The sequence below is a fragment of the Hemicordylus capensis genome, chromosome 14 (assembly GCF_027244095.1).
Source record: "Hemicordylus capensis ecotype Gifberg chromosome 14, rHemCap1.1.pri, whole genome shotgun sequence".
NCBI lineage: Eukaryota > Metazoa > Chordata > Lepidosauria > Squamata > Cordylidae > Hemicordylus > Hemicordylus capensis.
In genome coordinates this window covers 4,364,689-4,387,710 of record NC_069670.1, presented here as the reverse complement: position 1 = coordinate 4,387,710, position 23,022 = coordinate 4,364,689, and the positions used below count along the sequence as shown (strand labels likewise).

The window sequence follows — 23,022 nt, the reverse complement described above, 5'->3', positions numbered from 1 at the left end:
ACTGGAGATCCTTTGCAAAAAAAACCCTCAACAACTTTATTCGAGTATGAGTAACACACTAAGAATTTTTTAAAAAGCAAAAGGGACAAGATGAGCTAACTCAGAGTAGTCCAATTTGGACCACGGAGCTAACAGGGAGCTCTCCCCAGTAACACTCTTGGGAGGCTGGGATCAATCCTCCCTGCCCACCATGGGCCTGTGCCAAGTGCCTGCCTCTTGGGGTGCTCGACACCCAGCATGGGACACCAAAAGGACAAATCTCCCTCCCTGGCACCTTTTGGTGAATTCCCTGAGCTAGATTTAGCCAGCTGCTGATTGTCGGAGTAATTCGGATCACGGAAGTCCACCATCTAGGATACATCAGGCTAGGATACTGCACTGTGGATGGGTGAAGTTGCCCCCACCGCCAGCCACAATCTTTCACTGATTCAAGGCAGGGGTCCTGGAGTACAGTACAACTGGGCCAAGGTCTTGCTGAGGGCAGGTCCGAAGTTCCTGTGAAGGAAAGGATGAGGGAGAGAGAGAAAGCAAGAAGGGGAGTTATGGAGTGCCAGACTCAAATCTCTTCTTCCCCTCCCCATGGGCAGGGCTCAGGAAATCCACTAGTCTGCTTGCCGGTGACGAGTAAATCCACTAGTCTGCTTGCCGGTGACGAGTGGAAAATGCTGCCTGACCAGTGGGGAAAAATTCCTGACAAGAAACATACAAGTAAATTTTGACCAGTAAAATATTTTGTAAGGCTGGTGAACCTAGCCAGCGTTTCTTGACCCATACCCATGGGTCAAAGCAGAGCAATCCTCAAGGCATTTGGCTCCTGGGAAGCTCAGGGGTGGGGTTAAGAATCACAGAATGTTAGAATTGGAAGGGGACCTGAGAAGGAAAGGAGGAGGGAGAGAGAGAGAGAGAGAGAAAGAGAGAGAAAGAGAGAGAAGGGGAGTTATGGAGTGGCAGGCACAAATCTCTTCTTCCGCTCCCCATAGGCAGGGCTCAGGAAATCCACTAGTCTGCTTGTCGGTGACGAGTGGAAGATGATGCCTGACCAGTGGGGGGGAAATCCTGATGAGTCATGTAGCAACACAGCTCGAGGAACATGCCGACGAGAAAAATATTTTTAGCGTGCACACGTGCTACTTCCTGTCACTTCTGGTTCGAGGAGCAGACGGGGTGGCAGGGAGGTACACTGCCGCCTTGCCAGATCGGTTTTTTCAGTGAGTGCCGACGGTGGGGAAAGCAGCGGGGGTTGGGGTAAGTGCACCCTCCCCTGCCCTTATAATTTTCCCCACCCCACCCCGCCGGTTCCATGCTCATCCCTAGTGGGCTGTGCAGGCCGACATTCAGCAGGGAGGGCCCTGTCACTCACCTCTGCAGTTTCCCACATTTGACGTTGCTTAGCAGCTGCTCACAGTTCTGTGGGGTCTGGCAGGCAGCGTAGGCGGCCAGCAAGCTGTAGAGAGAGAGAGAGAGAGAGAGATGGAGGGAGGGTTACAGAACGCTGGTCCCCTCTCCGGTGGTGCATGCGCACAGAAACCTCTTCAAATCATTTGCCCCGGAAAATATCACAGTGCTACCAGGACGAGAGCTGGTCTTGCCACAGCAAGCATAGGAAGGAGTGGAAGAAGCTGCCTCCTACTGAGTCAGACCTTTGGCAGATCTAGCTCAGGATTGTCTACACAGACTGGCAGCGGCTTCTCCAAGGTTGCAGGCCGGAGTCTCTCCTCCCCAGGCATCTCCCAGCCTCTGTCTTTACACAAGGGGGAGAGAGAGAGAGAGGAGCAGAACACTCTTCTAGGAACACTCGGAACACTCCGCGTGGTAGCTGGACTGTGTACGATTCAGTGGCTGCAAAGGTGACATGGCCCTTGATTCAGGGCTAGGCAGGAATCTGGGGGAATGAGTGAAATCCAATATGATTCCTGACTGAGGTTTCCCCAAGATGGCATGATAGGAGATTGGGTTTCTGTAATCAATGACCGATTCACACGATTATCCTAGAGAGCCATTCTAGCTATTATATGAAAGTGTTTACGGAGTCCCATTTTTGCCTCCTGGGTACCCCTACCAGAGGTGCTTGGCATAAGCTGACTTGTGTGTAAGCGATAAGGTCAACACAGGAAGCTGCCATCCGCCAAATCAGGCCAGTGGTCCATCTAGCTCAGTATCGTCTACCCAGGCCGGCAGCGGCTTCTCCAAGCTTGCAGGCAGGAGTCTCTCTCTCAGCCCGATCTTGGAGATGCTGCCAGGGAGGGAACTCGGAACCTTCTGCTCTTCCCAGAGTGGCTCCATCCCCTGAGGGGAATCTCTTCCAGTGCTCACACACATAGTCTCCCATCCAAATGCAAACCTGGGCAGACCCTGCTTAGCTAAGGGGACAAGTCATGCTTGCAACCACCAGACCAGCTCTCCTCTGCCCCATGGGCCCCTTTAGTCTACCCTCTATACAGCCAGTCCCCTTCTCCGTACCTGGCGGGGGTCTTATAGCTCTCCAAGATGGCGGCCGCCTTGTCTCCGCTGAGGCCGCTAATCTGCATGAGCTGCCGGGCAAAGACCTCGCTCACCGTCTGGGCCTGGGGGTGAGAAAGCGAGGCTGCAGGAGTCCGAAGGGACAGCCCCCTCCCCAGACTCCACCCCTCCTCCATCAGTAAAAAGCGAGGGTCGGCAACCAGCCCCCTGGGAGGCTGGATTGGAAGGTCACGGAGCGCTGTGCAGAGGGCCGCAGAATTTTAAATCAAAATAAAATATTTATTACAGTCAAGGACCAGTAACCCAAACGGAAACCATACATACTCCACATCAATAGTGCAGATCGTAAATCCATACACAGGAAGCCACCAAATGGCACAGCGGAGAAGTAACTTGCCTAGGGAGCAAGAGGTTGCCCAGACGATGGGAAACACCTCTATCGGGCAGCAGCGATCTAGGAAGATGCTGAAAGGCATCATCTCATACTGCATGGGAGGAGGCAATGGTCAACCCCTCCCGTATCCTACCAAAGACAACCACAGGATGGATCATCGAGGGAGGTCTGGTTGCAGTTACATGTTTGGTGGGGACCCCAAACCGGGCCTTCTCTAGGGTTGCCCCAAGGCTCTGGAACGTGCACCCACATAAAAACTGGAACCTCCCCATCTCTGGCTGTTTTTAAGCAACGCTTGAAAAACGCATCTCTTTTATCAGGCGTCTCGCTCATAATGTTTTAAAGCTTTTTTGATGGATTTTAAAATTGGTTTTACGATTGAAAGTCTTAACGGTTGTTGCGTTTTAATGTGTAAGCCGGCCAGAGATTGCATATGGGGCGGCACAGACCTGCAACAAATAAAGAACATAAACAAACGGAAGAATAACCTTGTTCTTCATGGCCCCTTCGTTGAATTCGGCAAAGGTCAGGAGCTTGCAGCAGCCGTCACTGAGCTGCAGAAGGCGCTCTTGCTCCAGCTCCTCCTTGGTACAGCCTAGCAGGGTTTTGTCCTAGGAGGAAAAAGAAAAGCACTTCGCAGATCTTGATGCATCCTCCTGGACCCTCGTTTCAGGGTTTCATCCCCCTTCCTTCTCCTCTCTGTACCCACCCAGTATGTCCCACTTTTTTGGTTAAAATTGTTAATTTCTCTCAGTCCAGAAAAAAGACTTCCGCTAGCAAAGAATTTCATCTCCCACAAGGGCTGCAACCCAATTACACAGAAATCTTAAATCAGGCAAAGGATTAAAACAAAATCTGGGGGTGAAGCAGGGTGCATTTTCCATCTTTGCTGTTAAGACCCACATGCGATTGCAGGCAACACCTCTGACGAAGCAGCTGGCAGAATCGCAGAATTTGGGAGTTAGAAGGGACCCCGGAGGTCTTCTAGTCTGACCCCCTGCTCCGTGCAGGGAATGGCTACGCCACCCCTGACAGGTGGCCATCCAGCGCTTGAAAACGTCCAGCGAGGGAGAACTCACCACTTGCACAAGGCAGATTGTTCCACTGTTGAACAGCTCTTAAAAAGGTAAAGTGTGCCTTCGAGTCGGTGTCAACTCCTGGCACCCACAGAGCTCTGTGGTTGTCTCTGGTAGAATACAGGAGGGGTTTACCTTTGCCTCCTCCCACGCAGTCTGCGATGATGCCTTTCAGCACCTTCCTACATCGCTGCTGCCGGATATAGGTGTTTCTCATAGTCTGGGAAACACACTAGCAGGGATTCGAACCAGCAACCTCTGGCTTGGTAGTCAAGTCATTTCCTCGCTGCGCCATTCAGTGGCTTTGAACAGCTCTTACAGTTAGGAAATTTCTCCTAGTGTCTAGCCTCAATCTGCTTTCTTGTTATTTCAACTCATCAGTTTAAGCCCTGCCCTAATGGGGAACATGTCCACCCTTCGGATATTTGAAGACAGCTCTCACGTCTCCCCTTAGTTTCTTCTTCTCCGGGCTAAATATACCCAGCTCCTTCAATAACTCTTGGTTTGTTTTGCTTTCCTCTGAACCCATCCCAGTTTATCAATCAGATCAACAGGTTATCCCTTCCAGTTTGTAAGTACCCGTATCAAAAATAATTATTTAAAAAGCCATTGCTGAATTAATTAGGGGCATATTCTTAACAATTTTTTTTTTTAAAGAAAGCGATTCTTCTAACGTTCATTCAGTTAACATAGCAGTCCTATGATCTGCCTGCTGGAAGTCAGCCTGGACAAATACAACAAGAGCATTCCTGAGCATAAGGATGTGCAAAAAATAAATAAAAATTGATCGAATCGATTCGAATCGAAACTGCTTGCACAGGATGGGATTCGTTTGAATTCATTCAAATTTGGGCACATTTAAATCAAATTCACATCCTCGATTCGAGTGAATTTCAATTCATTCGAACGAATCCCATTCTGTGCAAGCCGTTTTGAATCGATTTGGTCGAATTTGGTGCACATCCCTGCTTCACCATAGCCACGTAATGGCGCAGCGGGGAAACGACTTGCCTAGAGAGCAAGAGGTTGCTGGTTCGAATCCCCGCTGGGATGTTTCCCAGACTATGGGGAAAACCTGTATCGGGCAGCAGCGATACGGGAAGGTGCTGAAAGGCATCATCTCATACTGCGCAATGGTAAACGCCTCCTGTAAAAGGTAAATGGAAATGGTAAACCCCTCCTTTTAAAAGAAAACCACATGGCTCTGTAGTCGCCAGGAGTTGACACCAACATGAGGGGACAACTTTACAACTTTATCTGAGCATGGATCGAATGCCCAGTGAATACTGTCACCCACTTGGATTAGGACTCCACAGAGTACGAACGTAAGAACTGTCCTGCCAGACAAACCTAAAGACCTTGAAATCCAGCATCCCATTTGCAGCTAAAGTTCAGAAAGGGAGCATGACAACAACCACCCTTCCCTACTGTCTGTATATCAGATATACTGCTCCTAAACTTGGGGGTTCCACTAAGCTGATATGGATATGTTTTCCAGGCATCCTTCAGGTTTTGCCACTCTTAATTTAGTTCAATACTTAAAAACAAAGAAAGAAATTAAGCCCTGATGTGACTGCCGTGGGTCATCGTCCCAGGCTGAGGGGCCTTTAAAAAACAAACAAACACCTCACTTCAAACTCACCTCATACAGCCTGGTCAGGTGGCGTGTCATAATGGTCAGATACGCAGCCGATTCCCGAAGGTCGCGGGTGTGTTTGATGAAGAAGCTGTCCACCACCTGGAGTAGAGAGAGAGGAAGATTTTTATTTTATTTTATTTTACATTTATATCCCGCTCTTCCCCCAAGGAGCCCCAACATGGTTATGTTTATCCTCACAACAACCCTGTGAGGTAGGCTGGGCGAGTGAGCCAGCCACACAGCCCTGGTGGGGGCAAGCCCCAGTGCCCCTGTAACAGGGATCTCCAGAGATTGTTGACTACAACCCCCATCATCACCTGCTGCAATGGCCTTTGGCAGGGGATGCTGGGAATTGTAGTCAACCACCTCTGGGAACCCCGGTCGCAGGGAACACCGGTCAGAACCGACCCTTGTGAGCTTTGAAAGTGGGGCCGTGGGCAGGTGGGAGGAGAAGGCGGCCAGCACTCTCCCCTTCTATCCTCGTGCTTCTTGCAAGCTCGGCTAGGAGTGGAAAATAGGACTGGGCAAGTCGGAAACAGTGGCACCCCGTGTCAGAATCCCCACCCACCGCCGCTTCGGAATCCCCACCCACTCCCGTGTCGGAATCCCCACCCCCTACCGTAAGGAGGCAGCCGGTCGTGGGGCAGCTGCTCCAGCTGGTATGGTGGGGGGTAGTTTCCTTAAATGCCAACTGGTGTGGGAAAAGCTGGGCAGCTGTGGAGATTCTGGGGAGCGTCCGGGGGGCGGGCAGGGAGTGACGCAGGGGCGGCTGGAAAAGCGCCCTTCCGGGAATGCTAGCAGAGGGAAGCTCTAGTTCCTTCTAGAGCGTCTCCCATAGGAGGGGAGCAACTACCGCCCGGCCCCCAGGCCTCCGTTCCCCAGCCTCTCCTGCTTCGCTCCCCGGACGCTCCCGGGAATCTCTGCGGCCGTCCAGTTTTCCCCGCACCAGTGCCGGGTCGGCATTCCAGGAAACCACCCCGTATCGTCCCAGCTGCAGCGGCTGCCCCACGGCCGGCTGCCTCCTCATGGTGGGGAGGCGGGAATTCCGACGCGGGGTGCCGCTAATTCCAACTTGCGCAGTCCTCCTGTCAGGAGAGGTGCTCCTCGCCAGGGTCTGCAAGGGTCAGCCCGGTCCCGGAACGCTGCTCTGAGGGCACTGGCTAGGGGCGGGGCACATTTTGCCACCCTGCTGGTGCCTCAGTAGTCGGCCGCCTGAGGGGACTGCCTCCTCCCGCCTCATAAAAGGGCCGCCCCGGGACTCTGGGTCAAAGAGGAGGAAGGTTGCCAGAGCCTAGGGCAAGGGAGGAGAGTCCGGCCCGGATTCGCAGCTCACCCTCCTGGGAAGGCCATACGCACCTGGGTGTTGATCACTGCTTGCTGCAGGGTCTTCTCAGGCAGGCTGAGGTGCTGCGCGGAGCCGGCATCTTCTACTAGGTAGATGGGGTGGGAGAGGCCGCACTGCCGTAGGCGGAACTGGGTGGGGAGGAAGAGGCAGGGTGTTATTCGCTGGAGGCTGCCTTGGCCCAGATTATTGGTGTCAGGGGAATGTAGGAACATAGGAAGCTGCCATATACTGAGTCAGACCCTTGGTCCATCTAGCTCAGGATTGTCTACACAGACTGGCAGCAGCTTCTCCAAAGTTGCAGGCAGGAATCTCTCTCAGCCCTCTCGTGGAGATGCTGCCAGGGAGGGAACTTGGAGCCTAGATGCTCTTCCCAAAGCGGCTCCATCCCCTGAGGGGAGTATCTTGCAGTGCTCACACATCAAGTCTCCCATTCATATGCAAACAGGGTGGACCCTGCTTAGCTAAGGGAACAAGTCATGCTTGCTACCACCAGACTGGCTCATAACAGTCATACCTCTGGGTTCCAATTAAGTGTAGAGGCCTCTCTGTGATTAAGTGTAAAGGCCAAAGCTCCTTAGGGGAGCCCTGGTTTTGCGGGTGGCGAGGACAAACTGTCCCCTTGGCTAAGCAGGGCCTGCCTTGGTTCACATCTGGATGGGAGACTACATGTGAGCACTGCAAGATATTCCCTCTTAGGGCCATCGCTCAGTTGAATCTCCCAGGTTCCCTCCCTGGCAGCATCTCTAGGTAGGGCTGGGAGAGACTCCTGCCTGAAACCTTGGAGAAGCCGCTGCCAGTCAATGTAGACCAGGCCTGCTCAGCTTTGGCCCCCCAGCTGTTCTTGGCCAATAGTGGCACAATAGTGGCCAAAAGCCAGGGATTATGGGAGTTGTAGGCCAACATCTGCAGGAGAGCTGAAGTTGAGCAGGCTTGGTCTATAGTGACTGGCAGAGTAGACCACCCCTCAGGACCCCCGAGTACCTCTCCACATCCCTCCTTGAGCACCCCTCCCTCAGCTTGACTGGGGAGCTCAGCACCACAGGAAATGCTGCCTGATGCTCAGCAAGGGAGGGGTGCTGCCTGATACTCTTCCCCCTCCCGGAAGGGACTAGTTGTCTCGGCCGGTGAGATGAATCTTCCGATTCAGTATAAGGCAGCTTCCTCCGACATTAGGTCTCAGGACCTCTGACATTAGGACTCCGTAAAGGGGGCTTCCTATATTCTTCCTATGTCCCCTCCTAACCCCAACAAGGCCCCGTTGCCGTTCCCTCCCCTCCAGTAGCCCGGCACCTTCTGCTCGCGAAAGCGGCCGTCTATGATGCTGCCACAGAGGTCGGGCATCCGCTTCCGTTCCACCACATAGTCCAGGACCAGCTCCCGAGCCTTACGGAGATGTGGTTGATCTGAGAGGGAGCAGATGAGGATAGCGGTCTCAGGTATTTTATGCTCCGGCAGGGGCGGAGCCATCATGGAGTGGAAGGGTTCAAAGAACCTGGGCTGCCAATGAAAAGAGCCACTGGTGCCCTCCGTGCGCGTGATGTCACGCGCAAAGTGGGCGTGGCCCAATCGTCAGAGGGCCCGCCCCAGCCCTCCCGATTGCATTCCCAGCCTGTGTTTGCTGCCTGGATGTGTTTATTCAATTTGAGGGCCTGGTTTTGACCTTCAAAGCCTTGTGGGGCTTGGTGCCTGTCTACCTACAGACCCGCCTCTCCCACCCAGTTACATCCTGTCCGGTCATATCTTCTCAGAAGGCCCCTCTGTCGGTCCCTGATTTCTGAGAGGTTCGGGGAGCTAGGACCCGTGAAAGGGCCTTCTCGGTTGCTGCCCCACTTCTCTGGAACTCCCTTCCCCTTCAGATTCGTTGAGCTCCTTCCTTACTGATTTTTTAAATCTCTATTGAAGACTTTTCTTTTTCGCCAGGCTTTTGCCCTGTAGTTTACTTTATTTGTTTTTTTCTTTTTTGTTAGTTACTTTAGTTGGGGTGAGCCTTCCGGCGACCAGACCACGCCCCCTTTGTGTCTCCAGTGGGAGGGACACGGGCTGCCCTTCTGCTGGCTACGTCGGTATGGTCCACCCGGTATGGCCCACTAGGCCCTGACAGCCGTAAACAGCAGCTCCCGCTCCCCCAAGCTCACTTTCACTTTAAAAACTATGAAAGAGGCAAGTTTCTAGCCCTCAGTGAGTTGTGCTGCCCGCGCTTCAGCACAAAAGAAAAAATGACGTGAAGCTTTGGTTATCAGAGAGGAGGATTTTTGTATCCTTCTCAGCAACATCCCTACCCTTTAACTGAGCAAAGAGGCACATTTTTGAAGTGGCGATCCACTTTACTGAGCCGGGGGAGAAGTGGCCAGCTGACCAGCCAGAAAGTATATATATAATACACTAAGGTGGTACGTGGCAAGCCCCGCCCACACAGTGCTTTACCAATCGGAGGTCATAGAACAGACGCTCCGTGGTGATTGGGCAGTGGGGATTCCATATGCAGATAGGGAAGAGGAGCGGGTAGGGGGTGAGTGAGTGAGCGGGGAATGAGGGAGCGAGCGGTGGGGAGGGGGCAAGTGAGAGTGGGTGGATGACACTGAGCAAAAAAGCAGGGGCTGTGGCGGGCGGGGGGTGGGGGCAACAAAGTCCTAGCACACCAATGATCTGTGCGGGTTCAGTGAGTATTATAAGACCGCTTTTTAACCAAAGTTCTCAAAGCGGAGTACATGGAAATAAAATAAAGAAAGAAATAAAATGGCTCCCTGCCCCCAAAGAGCTCACCATCTTAAAATAAACACGTGATAGGCACCAGCAACAGCCACCGGAGGGATGCTGTGCTGGGGTCGGAGAGGGCGAGTTGCTCCCCGCCTGCTAAAGACAAGAGAACCGCCACTTTGAGAGGTGCCTCTTTGCTCAGGGAGTGGGTACCTCTGAGGAAGTGCCCTGTTACAAGAGGAAGGCGCGGCCTGGGTGAGAAGCCCACCTCCCCACGTCCACGGCCCCAGACGCCTCCCACCTGCATCAGAGGAGGCCCTCTCCCGGGCGACCCAGAGGAAGTCTCCAATGTGAAGCTTCCGGATGCTGAAGGGGACGCTCTTCTGCTGGAGCTCCTCCACCAGGTCCTGCTTCCTGGACGTGGGGCCGCTATAGGAAACAGGAGGGCCGATAAACGTGTTTATTACATTGCTGCTCAGCTTTCTGACTGACCGCTTGCGTCTTCACAAATCACACATCTAGATCAATGCTGAATCAGGTTGCGGGTTTTCCAAACCTAGGTTCCTAGAGGTGGTCGGACTACACCCCCCATCACCCACTGTTCCAGAGGATGATAGGGTTTGTAGTCCAAACAGAGCAGCTCGGTTTTCTGACTGACCTCTTGCGTCTTCACAAATCACACATCGAGATCAGAGCTGAAATCAGGTTGCGGTGTGTATTCCGGCAAGGGGTCGCCAAAGGTGTGTTCCCGGAGGTGGCTGGACTACAGCTCCCATCCTCCACTGTGCCAGGGGATGATGGGAGTTGTAGTCCAACAATGTCAGGCGAATCCAAAAATTGAGACGAACCCTCGTATCCTGGCTTTATTTGCCCAGGGCAGAGTGTGATCCTGCAGATGCCTACCCACCTCCACCCAGTCCCGCCGGCCGCCCACCCGGGCCACTCACCCTGTGGTTTCAATGAAATCCACACACAAGATGACATCGAACTGTCCCGGGCGAAGGACAAATTGAGGCTTGAACGGCCTGGCTCTTGGCTCCCCGCAGCTTGGCCTGGAAAGAGAGGAAGAATCTGGCGAGGTTGGGGAAGCTGGAGGATTTCATTCCACCTCCCGCCTGGTAAGGAGTGGGTGCCACAATCTTGAGGGTGAAGTCTCGGCACTGCCCAGAGGCGGCCCTTCCATGAGGCAAGGTGAGGCAGTCACCTCCGGCGACAGATTACAGGGGCGCTGGCAGGGGGACAAGTTGCCCCTGGCTGTCACCGCTGGCCAAGAGAAGACTCTAGGCCAGGCACCTCTCTCTCAGCCTCGCCTACCTCACAGGGTTGTTGTGAAGAGGAACATAATCATCGCTTTGTACTTGTAGACGCCAGGGGAAGATTTCTTCGCTCAGGCCTTTCAGATTTTGACAGTTAGATCTGATTTCTAACTGATCCTTAAAAGAGTTTTTAAAATGGCTTTGTACTGCATTTTGTATTTTCTTTCCCCGCCGTCGGGTCTGTTATGATTTAATTGGGTCGTGTGTTTTTAGCCTATTTTCCAGTAGGCTTATAAGATCACTGGGCATTGTGTGTGTGTGTGTGTGTGTGTGTGTGTGTGTCCCCTGCATCAACTTCGCAACGCCCAGACCAATATGAACCAAATTGGGTACATTTGTAGGGACACCTCGTCGTTTGCAATGATGTCATCCACCCCGATTCAAGATGGCGGACGCGTAAACTTTGGAGGCGCAAGTGGGCTAACTTGTGAACCGCCTAACCGATTCGAACCAAATTTGCTACGGCTGCAGGCACACATAGGGACACCTCAGTGGTGTGGTTTGTGATGATGTCATCCACCCCGATCCAAGATGGCGGACGCATGAACATTTGAGGCATCAGAGATCTAACTTGTGGACCGCGACTTCAACCAAATTTAGTCCAGTTGAAGAGGCAGAGAAAGGAAAGCAGGCAGATATTGTTACTTGTTATTTCATGTCGTCCTATGAGCTGCCCAGAGAACCATCTGTGATGGGGTGGCTAACAAATAAATTTCATTGTTATTATTTATTCATTATTACACTTCTGCACCGCCCTCATCCAGCGGCTCTGGGAACCGTGTACAAAACCCATCCCATGATGATTATTTATTTCATCTATATACCCCGCCCCATCCAAAGACTATTAACCAGACGAAGAGCAGAATATAAATGTTAAAAACAAACAACCTCTGCTAACTTGGCAAAGAGGCCCCTTTTAACGTGGTGATTCTATTGTATTTAGCAGGGGGAGAGCAACTGGCCCTATCCACCCCCAGCACAGTACCTCCAGTGGCTGTTGCTGGTGTCTATCTGATGTTTCTTTTTTTAGATTGTAAGCCCTTTGGGGACAGGGATCCATCTTATTTATTTATTATTTCTCTGTGTAAACCGCCCTGAGCCATTTTTGGAAGGGCAGTGTAGAAATCGAATGAATGAATGAATGAATGAATGAATAAAAGATTGATGTATTTAACTGCCTCTGCCATTCATTTCTAATACGGACAGATCTCCATAGCTTCGGGAGGTTTACTCACGCAAGGGAGGCGTCCTTGCCCAAGCTCTGCCCGTCTCCCCGCAAAAGCGGCAGGGACTCTCTGGGACCAGCTGCTGTGATGGTGGCGGGGCCGGGGGCCGGATCCTGAAGAGGCAGAGGCTCCTCAACAGCGATCAGTTCCTGGGCTAAGGTCTGCCCTGTCTCAGTCAGGGAATACCTAGGAACATAGGAAGCTGTCTGATACCGAGTCCACCAAGCTCAGGATCGTCTACACCAGGGATTCTCAACGTTGGGTCCCCAGATGTTGTTGGACTTCAACTCCCATAATCCCCAGTGGCCTTTGGTTGGGGATAATGGGAGTTGAAGTCCAATAACATCTGGGGACCCAACGTGGAGAATCCCTGGTCTACACTGACTGGCAGCAGCTCTTCAAGGTTTCAGGCAGGAGTCTTTCCCGGCCCTACCTGGAGATGCTGCCAGGGATTGAACCAGCATGCAAAGAGGCAGATGCTCTTCTACTGAGTTCTGGCCCCATCCCCTATGGGGACTATCATACCGTGATCACACACAGTCACCCATCCAAGTGCAAAACAAGGCAGACCCTGCTTAGCAAAGGGAACAATCCATGCTTGTGACCACCAGAAGACCAGCGCCCTTCCCCAAAGTTGCTGACCGCCTGCGGGTGCTCCCTCACTCCAAATTTCCGTGGCGTAGCACCCTCACCTGGCCGGGATGTTGGTCTTGAGGACTAGCTCCTTGCGGATTAAAGTGCTGACGGCAGACCAGGCAGTGATCTTGCTCCCAGGATCAGTCTGTAAGGAGGGAAACAAAGAACCCCCAAAGGATGATGAGTTTACCACGATCATGATGACGATGGGGAGAGCTGGTCTTGTGGTAGCAAGCATGCATTGCCCCCTTTGCTAAGCAGGGACCACCCTGGTTTGCATTTGAATGGGAGACGTGTGAACAGTGTGAATTATTCCCATTAGGGGGTTGGGCCACTCTGGGAAGAGCATCTGCCTGCTTGCATACATAGGGTTCCAGATTCCCTCCCTGGCAGCATCTCCAAGAGAGGGCTGAGAGAGACTCCTGCCTGCAAATCTGGAGAAGCCGCTGCCAGTCTGGGTAGACAATATAGAGCTAGACGGATCAAGGGTCTGACTCAGTATATGGCAGCTTCCTACATCCCTATGTTCCTAACTAAATCCAAAGCATTGGGTGTCGTTAAGGATGGGGGATAGAAATTTGAAGGCCACCAAAAAAATCACACCCAATTGGTGAGCTGGTGGTTTGCAGGGTGTTTTTCATTTTCCTGTAAAATTTTGTTTTTCCCCAGTCCTCTTCTCCCCCCCCCCCGCAAAAGCCTTTACATCTCTAGTGGTGAGAAATATAACCTATTGATCTTTTATTTATTTAGTCGATTTATATACCACCCTTTCAAAAATGGCTCAGGGGCGGTTTACATCAAAGTAAACACAAAACAATTAACATCAAAACTATGAAAACAGCCTCCCAGATACCTTTCGAGGCAGCTGTGATGACGACAGCAAGGAAAGGGAGGGTGGGTGGGGATAAACTGAGCACGGATTATGCCGCCGAAGCAGCAGAGATGCTTCACAATCCAACGTTCGCTCGGGGCAAGGATTCCTGGAACTCACCGGAAAGAAAGATTTATCCGACAGCGGCTGAGCTGCTCGCTGGAGTTCCGGCTTCGTCAAGTAGCCCCGGGTGCGAGGACTCTGGGGAAGGGATCAAAAAAGACAGACTTGGCTTTTCCTCGCCAAATTCCATCCCTTAGCCGTATCCGAGCCGATCGGGCTCTCCTCTGGGGCAGGAATCCACAGCTCCCAATTCCCCATTTCCGGGGGGGCAGATCCACCCTGCAGCGTACCCACGCGTCGTGGGGAACGACAACTGGAGCGGGGACGACTGGAGTGTGAATGACAACTGGAACGAATGGCAATGAATGGATGATGATGAATGCCAACTGGAATGCCAACAACGAATGAAAACTTGGGAGTGTGAATGCCAACAATGAATGAATGACAACTGGAATGCCAACAACGAATGAAAACAGGAGCAGGAATGACAAACGGGGAATAATAATAATAATAATAATAATAATAATAATTTCTAATTAATAATTAATTCTAATAATTCTAATTTCTATACCGCCCTTCCAAAAATGGCTCAGGGCAGTTTACACAGAGAAAAATAAATAAATCAGATGGACCCCTGTCCCCAAAGGGCTCACAGTCTAAAAAGTAACACAAGATAGACTCCAGCAACAGCCACTGGAGGGGTGCTGTGCTGGGGGCGGAGAGGGCCAGTGACTCTCCCCTTGCTAAATAAAGAGCACAATCCCCCAACCCAAATACCCTCGTTCGGAGCCAACGCCCCCTATCTTACCATGCTGTCCCGATACAGAGCCACCAACACAGCGTAGGCACCAGAACGCGGAGCTGGGGAATAGCCCCGGGCACGCCGACGTGAGACCGGCTGGTTTTTCTGGAAGCAGAAAAGGTGGTTCCCGTGGGGACTCTTCCAATGGGGTTAGGCATGCCACCCCAGAGGGGACAGCAACAAATATTTCTATACCGCTCTTCAACCAGGTTTCTCAAAGCAGTTTACATAGAAAAATAAATCACACATAAATAAGACGGCCCCTTGTCCCAGAAGCGTTCAGAACAGAAAAAAGGAATGTAAGGCAGACACTGGCGACGGCCACTGGAGGGATGCTGTGCTGGGGCTGGATAGGGCCAGTTGCTCTCCTCCTGCTACACAGAAGAGAATTGGCACTTTGAAAGGTGTCTCTGCTTGATTAGCAGGGAACCGAGTCAGAGTGGAGCAGAGAACAGAGTCAGAGTCAAGGCCCCAGGTTCAATCCCTGGCAGCATCTCCAGGTGGGGTTGGGAAATCAGTGGGAGGAGAGCTGGTCTTGTGGCAGCAAGCACGAATTGCCCCCTTGGCTAAACAGGGTCCACTTTGGTTTACATTTGAATGGGAGATGTCATGTGTGAGCAGAGTGAGATATTCCCCTTCGGGGATGGGGCCACTCTGGGAAGAGTATTGTGGTTCCAAGTTCCCTCCCTGGCAGCATCTCCAAGACAGGGCGGAGAGAGACTCCTGCCTGCAACCTTGGAGAAGCCGCTGCCAGCCTGGGCAGATGATACTGAGCTCGATGGACCAAGAGTCTGACTCAGTATATGGCAGCTTCCTATGTTCCTATGAACATGAAGAGTCAAACTTCTAAGCAGACCACACCCTTGGCATCTTCTCCATAACGCTGGAGCAAGTGCGACACTGAATCACGATCTTCCACCACAGCAAACACAATTGTGCGTTTTCCATATAACAATGCCCCCCCGCCATTGTTCTGTAACCAAAATATCTTTCTCATCCCTTCCGGCAAAACCAGCCTGCGTTATATCATGTTGGCTCCTAGGTGGCGTCTGTTCCTTCGGGCTCTCTGCAAAAACCTTTCTTTTCTTTTTTTTCTTCCTTCCTGGCCTCTGCGCTGCTGAAAGTTTTATGGGCTTTCTGGGCGAGAGCTTTCAAAGCAAAAGCGCCGAGACACACGTGTCCGTTCAGTCGGAGGAATGAAGAAGTGTGTCAAAAGTCTCAAGCCAACGCCCTGGTCACCGGGAACAAAAAGAACAACCAAAAAGGCAAACACACATCCTGAGCAGCCCCAGCGGACAAGCTGTTCTGGTGGAAATAAAACCTCACCTGATAAGCATCTCACAGGAACATAGGCAGCTGCCATATACTGAGTCAGACCCTTGGTCCATCTAGCTCAGTATTGTCTTCACAGACTGGCAGCGGCTTCTCACTCCAGATGACTGAAGTTCCCTCCCTGGCAGCATCTCCAAGATTGGGCTGAGAGAGACTCCTGCCTGCAACCTTGGAGAAGCCGCTGCCAGCCTGTGAAGACAATACAGAGCTAGTTGGACCAATGAACGTAAGAAGAGCCCTGCTGGATCAGGCCCAAGGAGGCCCATGTAGTCCAGCCTCCTGTTTCCCACAGTGGCCCACCAGATGCCTCTGAGAAGCACACAGGCCAGGAGATGAAGGGATGCCCTCTCTCCTGCTGTTGCTCCTCTGCGAGTGGTATTGAGAGGCATCGTGCCTCGGAGGCTGGAGCTGGCCCACAGCCACCAGACTAGTAGCCACTGATAGACCTGCTGCCCTCCATAGACAGACCTGTCTGACTCATTAAAAGGCAGTTTCCTACATTCCTAGGATTCTGTATTTAAGATGACCCCCCTGATTTCTAACATCAAAGACCTTGGGGGAGAACCTAAACTCAGATTCAGGTAAATACAGTAAGCAAGCTACAGTTAATAAAGACATCATCACCCTTGCATTCTCACCTTTAAGCACGTCTCCTGAGGTCGGTCTGGATCCGCGGCGCATGGGGCAGGCGGCAGTGCCAGGATATCAATGGCTTCATCGCTGGGGTCGGCGTCTTCCAGCTCCCTCGGAGAGAAAGTGGGGCTCTCCAGACCTGGGAGTCACAATATCAGCCCTCTAAGGTGAGGCGGGGTTGTGTACAGCAGGCAAATCGGCCGAGCGGATTTGCACAGGCTTCCCTGACCCCACTGGACTACAACTCCCATGATGCTGGTGGGCTGGACTACAACTCCCATCATCCCCGGCCACAAAGGCCCAGCCCCGCTGGACAAGCAGCTCTGGCCAGGATGAAACCCTGCACTGCCGTGCCATGAACCCAGGGGTCTTCGTGGACAACAAGGTGCCCATGAGCCAGGCACGTGACGCGGCGGCTAAGAGAGCAAACGCAATCTTAGGTGGCGCTACATCAGAGGACTACAACTCCCATCATCCCCAACAACATCTGAGGACCCAAGCTGGAGAAGCCCCGAAATGCAAAAAGATGGCATTCGCTCTTTTCCATCATCCCCAACAACATCTGAGGACCCAAGCAGGAGAAGCCCCGAAACGCAAAGGATTGCATTCGCTCTTTTCGCCGCTGCATCACGTGGCTGGCTTATGTCCGACTGGTCTATGTTGGACTTTTGGGAAGGAAAGCCGGCCTCCCTCGTGGCTGCCGGCGCCATACCGGCTTGCGTTCGGCGGTGCCTCTCCAAACGCTCATCCAACTGGCGGCAAATGTGCTCTCCGAAGTGCTGGAGAATCCGGGCCTCCCGCCCGCTGCTCAGAGGAAGGGGATACTTCTGGAGGGAGCTCAGCGCCTGCGTGTGAAGAAGAGGAGGAGGAGGAGATGTTCATCTTGCCACTTTCATCTCTTTCTAAACCGCCTTTGAGGCTTCAGACTTGCCAGTATATAAATGCACAGAATAAAATCGCGCCAAAGAAAAAGCTGCTAAGCAGGGCCCACCCTGGTTTGTATTTGGAGGGGCGCAAGTGCTGTCTGCTGTAAGAGGGAGCCAGCAGGGGGTACAGACTGGCCTAGAACCCAAGTTCAAATCCCCACTCAGCCGTGAAACTCACTGGGCAATGCTGGGCCAGTCGTTTCTCTCTCAGCCTAACCTACCTGCCAGGGTTGCTGTGAGGATTGTCATAACCACATATGCCGCTCTGGGTTCCTTAGAGGAAGAGTGGGATAGCAATGTAAACAGAAGTAAGATATTCCCCTGAGGGCAAGGCTGCTCAACTTCGGCCTTCCTGCAGATGTTGGCCTACAATACCCATAATCCCTGTAGCTGGGGATTATGGGAGTTGAAAAAGAGCTGGGGGGGGGGCTAAATTGAGCAGGCCTGCCTTAGGGGGTGGGGTCATAGCTGCTTTGCAGGCTGAAGGTCCCGCTTTTCACTTCCTGGCAGCATCTCCAGGTAGGGCTGGGAGAGACTCCCGTCTGAAACCTTGGAAAGCTGCTGCCAGTCAGTGTAGACAATGCTGAGCGAGAAGACCAAGGGTCAGACTCTAGAAGGCAGCTTCCTATGTTCCTAGAGATTTGGGTATTCTTGCTTCACTGATCACAGGGTGCTAGGAAAGAAAGAGGAGGCGAAGCGAGGGGACAGGATCACACCTCTTCACACAGCAGCAGGGAGTGGCTTGGGTTCCCGGCCCGCAGCCGTAATGGATACCGCGTAATCCAAGCCAGGCAGGTCGCGCCTGCCAAGCTGAGCATTTTGCTGGTGTGGTGACCTCCAGAAAGCAGAAAGCAGCCACACTGGGGCGTCAGATTGAGCCTACCCGCCTTCCAAAGCGAGCGTGATTACTCCAATCTCTGCTCCGGGTCGACCGAACAGCAAACTCTGCTGAGAGGCTCAAAGGCGAGCACAGAGATCTTTTAAGCGGAAATGTGAATATCTCTCATTTGATACAGCAACTGTAATTCTCCCAACTTTTCATAGGAACACAGGAAGCTGCCATATACTGAGTCAGACCCTTGGTCTCTCTAGCTCAGTATCATCTGCCCAGACTGGCAGCGGCTTCTCCAAGATTGAAGGCAGGAAACTCTCTCTCAGCCCGATCTTGGAGATGCTGCCAGGGAGGGAACTTGGAACCTTCTGCTCTTCCCAGAGCGGCTCCATCCCTGGAGGGGAATGTCTTACAGAGCCCACACACGTTGTCTCCCATCCAAATGCAAACCATAGCAGACCCTGCCTAGCTAAGGGGGACAAGTCATGCTTGCTACCACAAGACCAGCTCTCCTCCTTTGCTTCCCAAACTTGACGTCATTTGACACTATTTTAATGCAAAAATACTTTATATAGAGAGAGAAGTGTGTATATATATGTACACATACATACATACATACATATATAAATATAATGTAGGTCTTGAAAAGTAATGTTCAAAAGCCCACAACTAGGATATATATATATATATATATATATATATATATATATATAAAAATAAAATTTCTGTATTTATTTAAGATGGTATAATGGCAATGAAATACGCCTTCTCCAGAAGAATGCAAGCTTTTTTTCAAGAACTCATTTTAATGCACAGATAAAATATGACTTAAAATAGCAAATGTTTCAATGTTACACATTAGCTTCAGCACACTGAAAATGATGTGCAACATCAAAACATTTGCTATTTTAACATCTGTTTTGTTTTGTTTTATCTGCGCATTAAAAAGTGTTTTCTGGGGGGGGATATATATATTTATATACACAAAATTATATTATATAAATATGTTATTTTTCTATGTTTCTTTAAGTATTTTTGTGTATGTTCTCCCTGCCCCCGTATTGTTTATGTTCTTGTACATTTTGTATATGTTATTTTTTCTTTGCAACAGTTTTCTATGTTAGGAAAAAAACATATTTTTCTATGTGTGTGTGAATTGCAACTTTTTATTTTTAACTATAGTTGTTTATCTATAATTGTTTATTTTCTGGGGAAAAAAACATTTCATAAAGTTTGTTATAAACAAATCAACAAAAGAATCACTTCCCAGGCAAAGGATCAAGATCTCTCATGGGCTGTAGAATTACATTCGCTGTTGCAAATGAGAGATAATGACATTTCCATTTAAAGGACTGTTTTGCCGGTTCTTGAAAGAGTGTCCTCCCTATAAGGGGCATGGTTTATTGTGAAGGTGTAGCAAATTTTTATTCGTCAGGTGAGGTTTTCATTTCTAGTGTGGTTTTCCCATGGACTAGAATGCAATTCTTTCCCCCATACTGTGCTTTTTCATTACTGTGATGCGATTTTCTCATGCCTGCGGTTTTCTCATGGACAATACAATAATCTTGCGGCACCCTGTAAGAGTTCAGTGCCAAGGCAAGATTTTCTCCTGGGTGCTTTTTTCTTATGAAAACATGTAAGAAAATGAGTTTTCAGCACCCTTAAAGATTTCAGTTCTGTGTTAGGATTTCCTGATGGGTGGTTAGAACATAATTCTGCAGTAGTCTGTATAACACGAGCTCATGTCGTGTTAAGGAACCCTCTGGCGGTGGGCAAATAGGGCAATGCTTCTTAAATGAACCTTGGGGCAAGGGGGGCGTGTTCCCAGCCCTGAAGTGGCGTGGCTTAACTAAAGGGATTCCCCCCCTTTGGAGTGGTGGGAGCACTCATGGGGTGTGGCCTATCCACAAAGAAGGCGGGGCTTGGCCAACCTAGTCACAAAAATGTGGCTTTAAAGCAGCATTAGGGAACCTTGGCTTTCCAGCTGTTGTTGAACTACAACTCCCATCATCCCCAGCCCCATTGTAGCTGGGGATGATGGGAGTTGTAGTTCAACAGCAGTTGCCGAATGCTGCTTTAAGGGACACCTTAAAGGGGACAGATGTTGCAGAACTACAACTCCCATCCCACCCAGCCACAATCGTAGCTGGGAATGATATGATATGATGAATATTTATATACCTTTGTTCAACAGAAAGTTCCCTAAGCGGTTTACATAGATATAAATAGATTTAACAAATGGCTCTCTGTCCCCGAAGGGCTCACAATCTAAAAAAAGAAACATAAGAGAGACCCCAATAACAGCCACTGGAGGGATGCTGTGCTAGAGACGGATAGGGCCAGCTGCTCTCCCCCTGCTAAATAAAGAGAATTGCCACTTTTAAGAGGTGCCTCTTTGCTCAGGTAGCAGGGGATGATGGGAGATGTAGTTCAACAACAGTCGCCTAATGCAGTTTTAAAGGGACACCTTAAAGGGCCCAGATATTGATGAACTACAACTCCCATCCTACCCAGCCTCAATTGTAGCTGGGGATGATGGGAGTTGTAGTTCAAAAACAGCTGTTGCCTAATGCCGCTCTAAAAGGACACCTTAAAGGCAGGGATAGGGAACAGGTGGCTCTCCAGATGTTGCTGAACTACAACCCCCATCACCCCCTAACCACAACTGACTGCAGCTGGGGATGATGGGAGTTGTAGTTCATCAACATCTGGGGAGCCATGGTCCCTACCCCTGTTTAAGGGGAGGAGAACCTGTTGGAACAGACAGCAGCCCACCATTAAATCAAACAGGAGAAACGCCCGAGGGCAGTGCCTGGAATAAAGGGCGGAACTATAAGACGAGGGGGCGTGGCTTGTGCAGAGGGGCGCGGCCTCTGCTCGGAGGGGGCGTGGCTTACCCTCTCATAGGCGCGCTGGCTTCTGGGCCGCCCGCGCTCGGCGGCTTGGTCGCGCCACTCTCCGAGCCAGCGCTGGAACAGGGGGTTGGGGCACCCCGGCGCAGGTGGCGGCCGCGGCATCTTCGGCAGGCGCTGGCTGGGCCTCTTCGCCCGCTCTGGGCGTCTCACTTGCCCTTTAACCCGGAGGTCTTTGTGCTCCCATACCATAGAGTCCGCCTTGGTCAGGCTTCGGAGGACGGGAGGGCAGAGCGGCCCCTTTGTGCACGTGCGCCGGGCGCCCCCTGGTGGCCGGAGGGAGAGGTACGCCTGCTCTTGTTTTGCCTTGTATTGCTGAGTAACCTTAGGAGACCCTCGTGGGACGATGCGACTTGTCCGGCAAACGCGAACACACACACACACCACACACACACGGAAACAAACTCGGTGTGATTTCGAGCATTCACCGACGTTTGCTTGCAGTAAGGCGACCCACGCTGCAATAGAAATATCCATAACAGGCTAAGCACAAAAAAGTTCAAGAAACTGTACATAAAGCAGGCATCCTGTATATCTATTTCAAGGGGAGATCTGTCTCCTCTGGGGGTGGGCCGTTTTATTTTGTGGTCAGCTCTCGTGCAATTAAAACATACAGAATCCCCTCCCCCAATTCAGTGTCATTAGCAGATTCATGAATTGAATCCGAACCCGAAAATAAGTTCAGCGAGCTTTTTTTACCTCTCTTCCCCCTCCTCTCCCCCAGACCACTGAAATAGGAGAGCTGGTCTTGTGGTTGCAAACAGGAATTGTCCCCTTTGCTAAGCAGGGCCTGCCCTGGTTTGCATTTGAATGGGAGACTACCTGTGAGAATAGCAGCCACTTGAAAGACCCGGCCTCCATAAATTGATCCAAACCCCTCTTCTCAAGCCATCCATGTTGTTGGCTGTCACCACATCCTGTGGCGGAGAATCCCACAAGTTGATGATGCGTTGTGTGAAAAAGTACTTTCTTTTGTCGGTCCTAAATTTTTTGGCAATCAGTTTCATGGGATGACCCCTGGTTCTAGCGTTATGAGACTAGAGGTTCACAATGAACATTCATCTCCGCACCTCAGCTGGTTCATGTCATGAAGGAAACTTTTATAAATTAGGAAAAAGAGGAGTTGGGTCCCTCCAACCCCACCCCACACCCCAATTCAAGTCATCACAACAATGAATTAGAATAAAAAAGAAATCTACTTAGCAATAGAGCTTATGAGAATATTTTGGTTCTATTAATTTAGGACTCATTTAGGAAGATGATATGAAATTGACATAGGAAATCTAGGAACATTCCGTTATCGCTAGTGACTGTTGCTCTGTTTATGTTGTATGCATTTGCTTTTTCCATGGAAATGTCAAGAGACCTGCCTCTGATGTTTCATAGCCTTTTGGCCTCCCTGATTTATCATTCTTCTCTGTCACCAGAGGCAGATTTTGTCCACAAAAGCTACTGCCACAAATCATTCTGTCTTTTTCATGCCACTAGACCTCTTTGCTAAGCAGGGTCTGCCCTGGTTTGCATTTGAATGGGAGACTACAGGTGCGAGCACTCTAAGATCTTCCCCTTTGGGGATGGGGCTGCTCTGAGAAAAGTAGAAGTTTCCCTCCCTGGCAGCATCTCCAAGATAGGGCTGGGAGAGACTCCTGCCTGCAACCTTGGAGAAGCCGCTGCCAGTCTGGTTTGACAATCCTGAGCTAGATGGACCAAGGGTCTGACTCAGTATATGGCAGCTTCCTATGTTCCCCGGCCATGAGGAACATGAACTATAATAGAAGCATGCTCAAAATTAGTAACTGGTGTTTGGTACATAGGAAACTGCCATATACTGAGTCAGACCATTGGTCTATCTAGCACAGTAT

General features: G+C 51.0%; 1 protein-coding gene across 3 annotated transcripts; it reads right to left on the bottom strand.

Moving 5' to 3' along the window:
* Positions 1-11: 11 nt before the first annotated feature.
* Positions 12-21,431, bottom strand: MUS81 (MUS81 structure-specific endonuclease subunit). Of its 3 annotated transcripts, XM_053277422.1 has the most exons (16): positions 21,146-21,431; positions 17,203-17,335; positions 16,496-16,629; positions 14,532-14,630; positions 13,781-13,861; positions 12,846-12,934; positions 12,163-12,339; positions 10,559-10,663; positions 9,913-10,040; positions 8,205-8,317; positions 6,926-7,042; positions 5,573-5,668; positions 3,343-3,465; positions 2,461-2,564; positions 1,361-1,444; positions 12-495 (listed from the first exon to the last, which is right to left on the bottom strand). In XM_053277422.1, the coding sequence occupies exons 1-16, from the start codon at positions 21,350-21,352 to the stop codon at positions 429-431; spliced, it is 1,857 nt and encodes a 618-aa protein (XP_053133397.1). In that variant the 5' UTR covers positions 21,353-21,431; the 3' UTR covers positions 12-428. The 3 variants fall into 3 exon arrangements, with proteins under 3 accessions (XP_053133397.1, XP_053133399.1, XP_053133398.1); XM_053277424.1 differs by lacking the exon at positions 12,163-12,339; XM_053277423.1 differs by lacking the exon at positions 14,532-14,630.
* Positions 21,432-23,022: the final 1,591 nt, after the last annotated feature.

Coding starts and splice junctions, on each gene's coding strand:
- MUS81 (XM_053277422.1), bottom strand. CDS start 21,352: ATGGTATGGGAGCACAAAGACCTCCGGGTTAAAGGGCAAGTGAGACGC. Junction 17,336..21,145: donor GCCAGCGCGCCTATGAGAGG/GTAAGCCACGCC, acceptor CTTCACACGCAG/GCGCTGAGCTCCCTCCAGAA. Junction 5,669..6,925: donor AAGCAGTGATCAACACCCAG/GTGCGTATGGCC, acceptor TCTCTACTCCAG/GTGGTGGACAGCTTCTTCAT.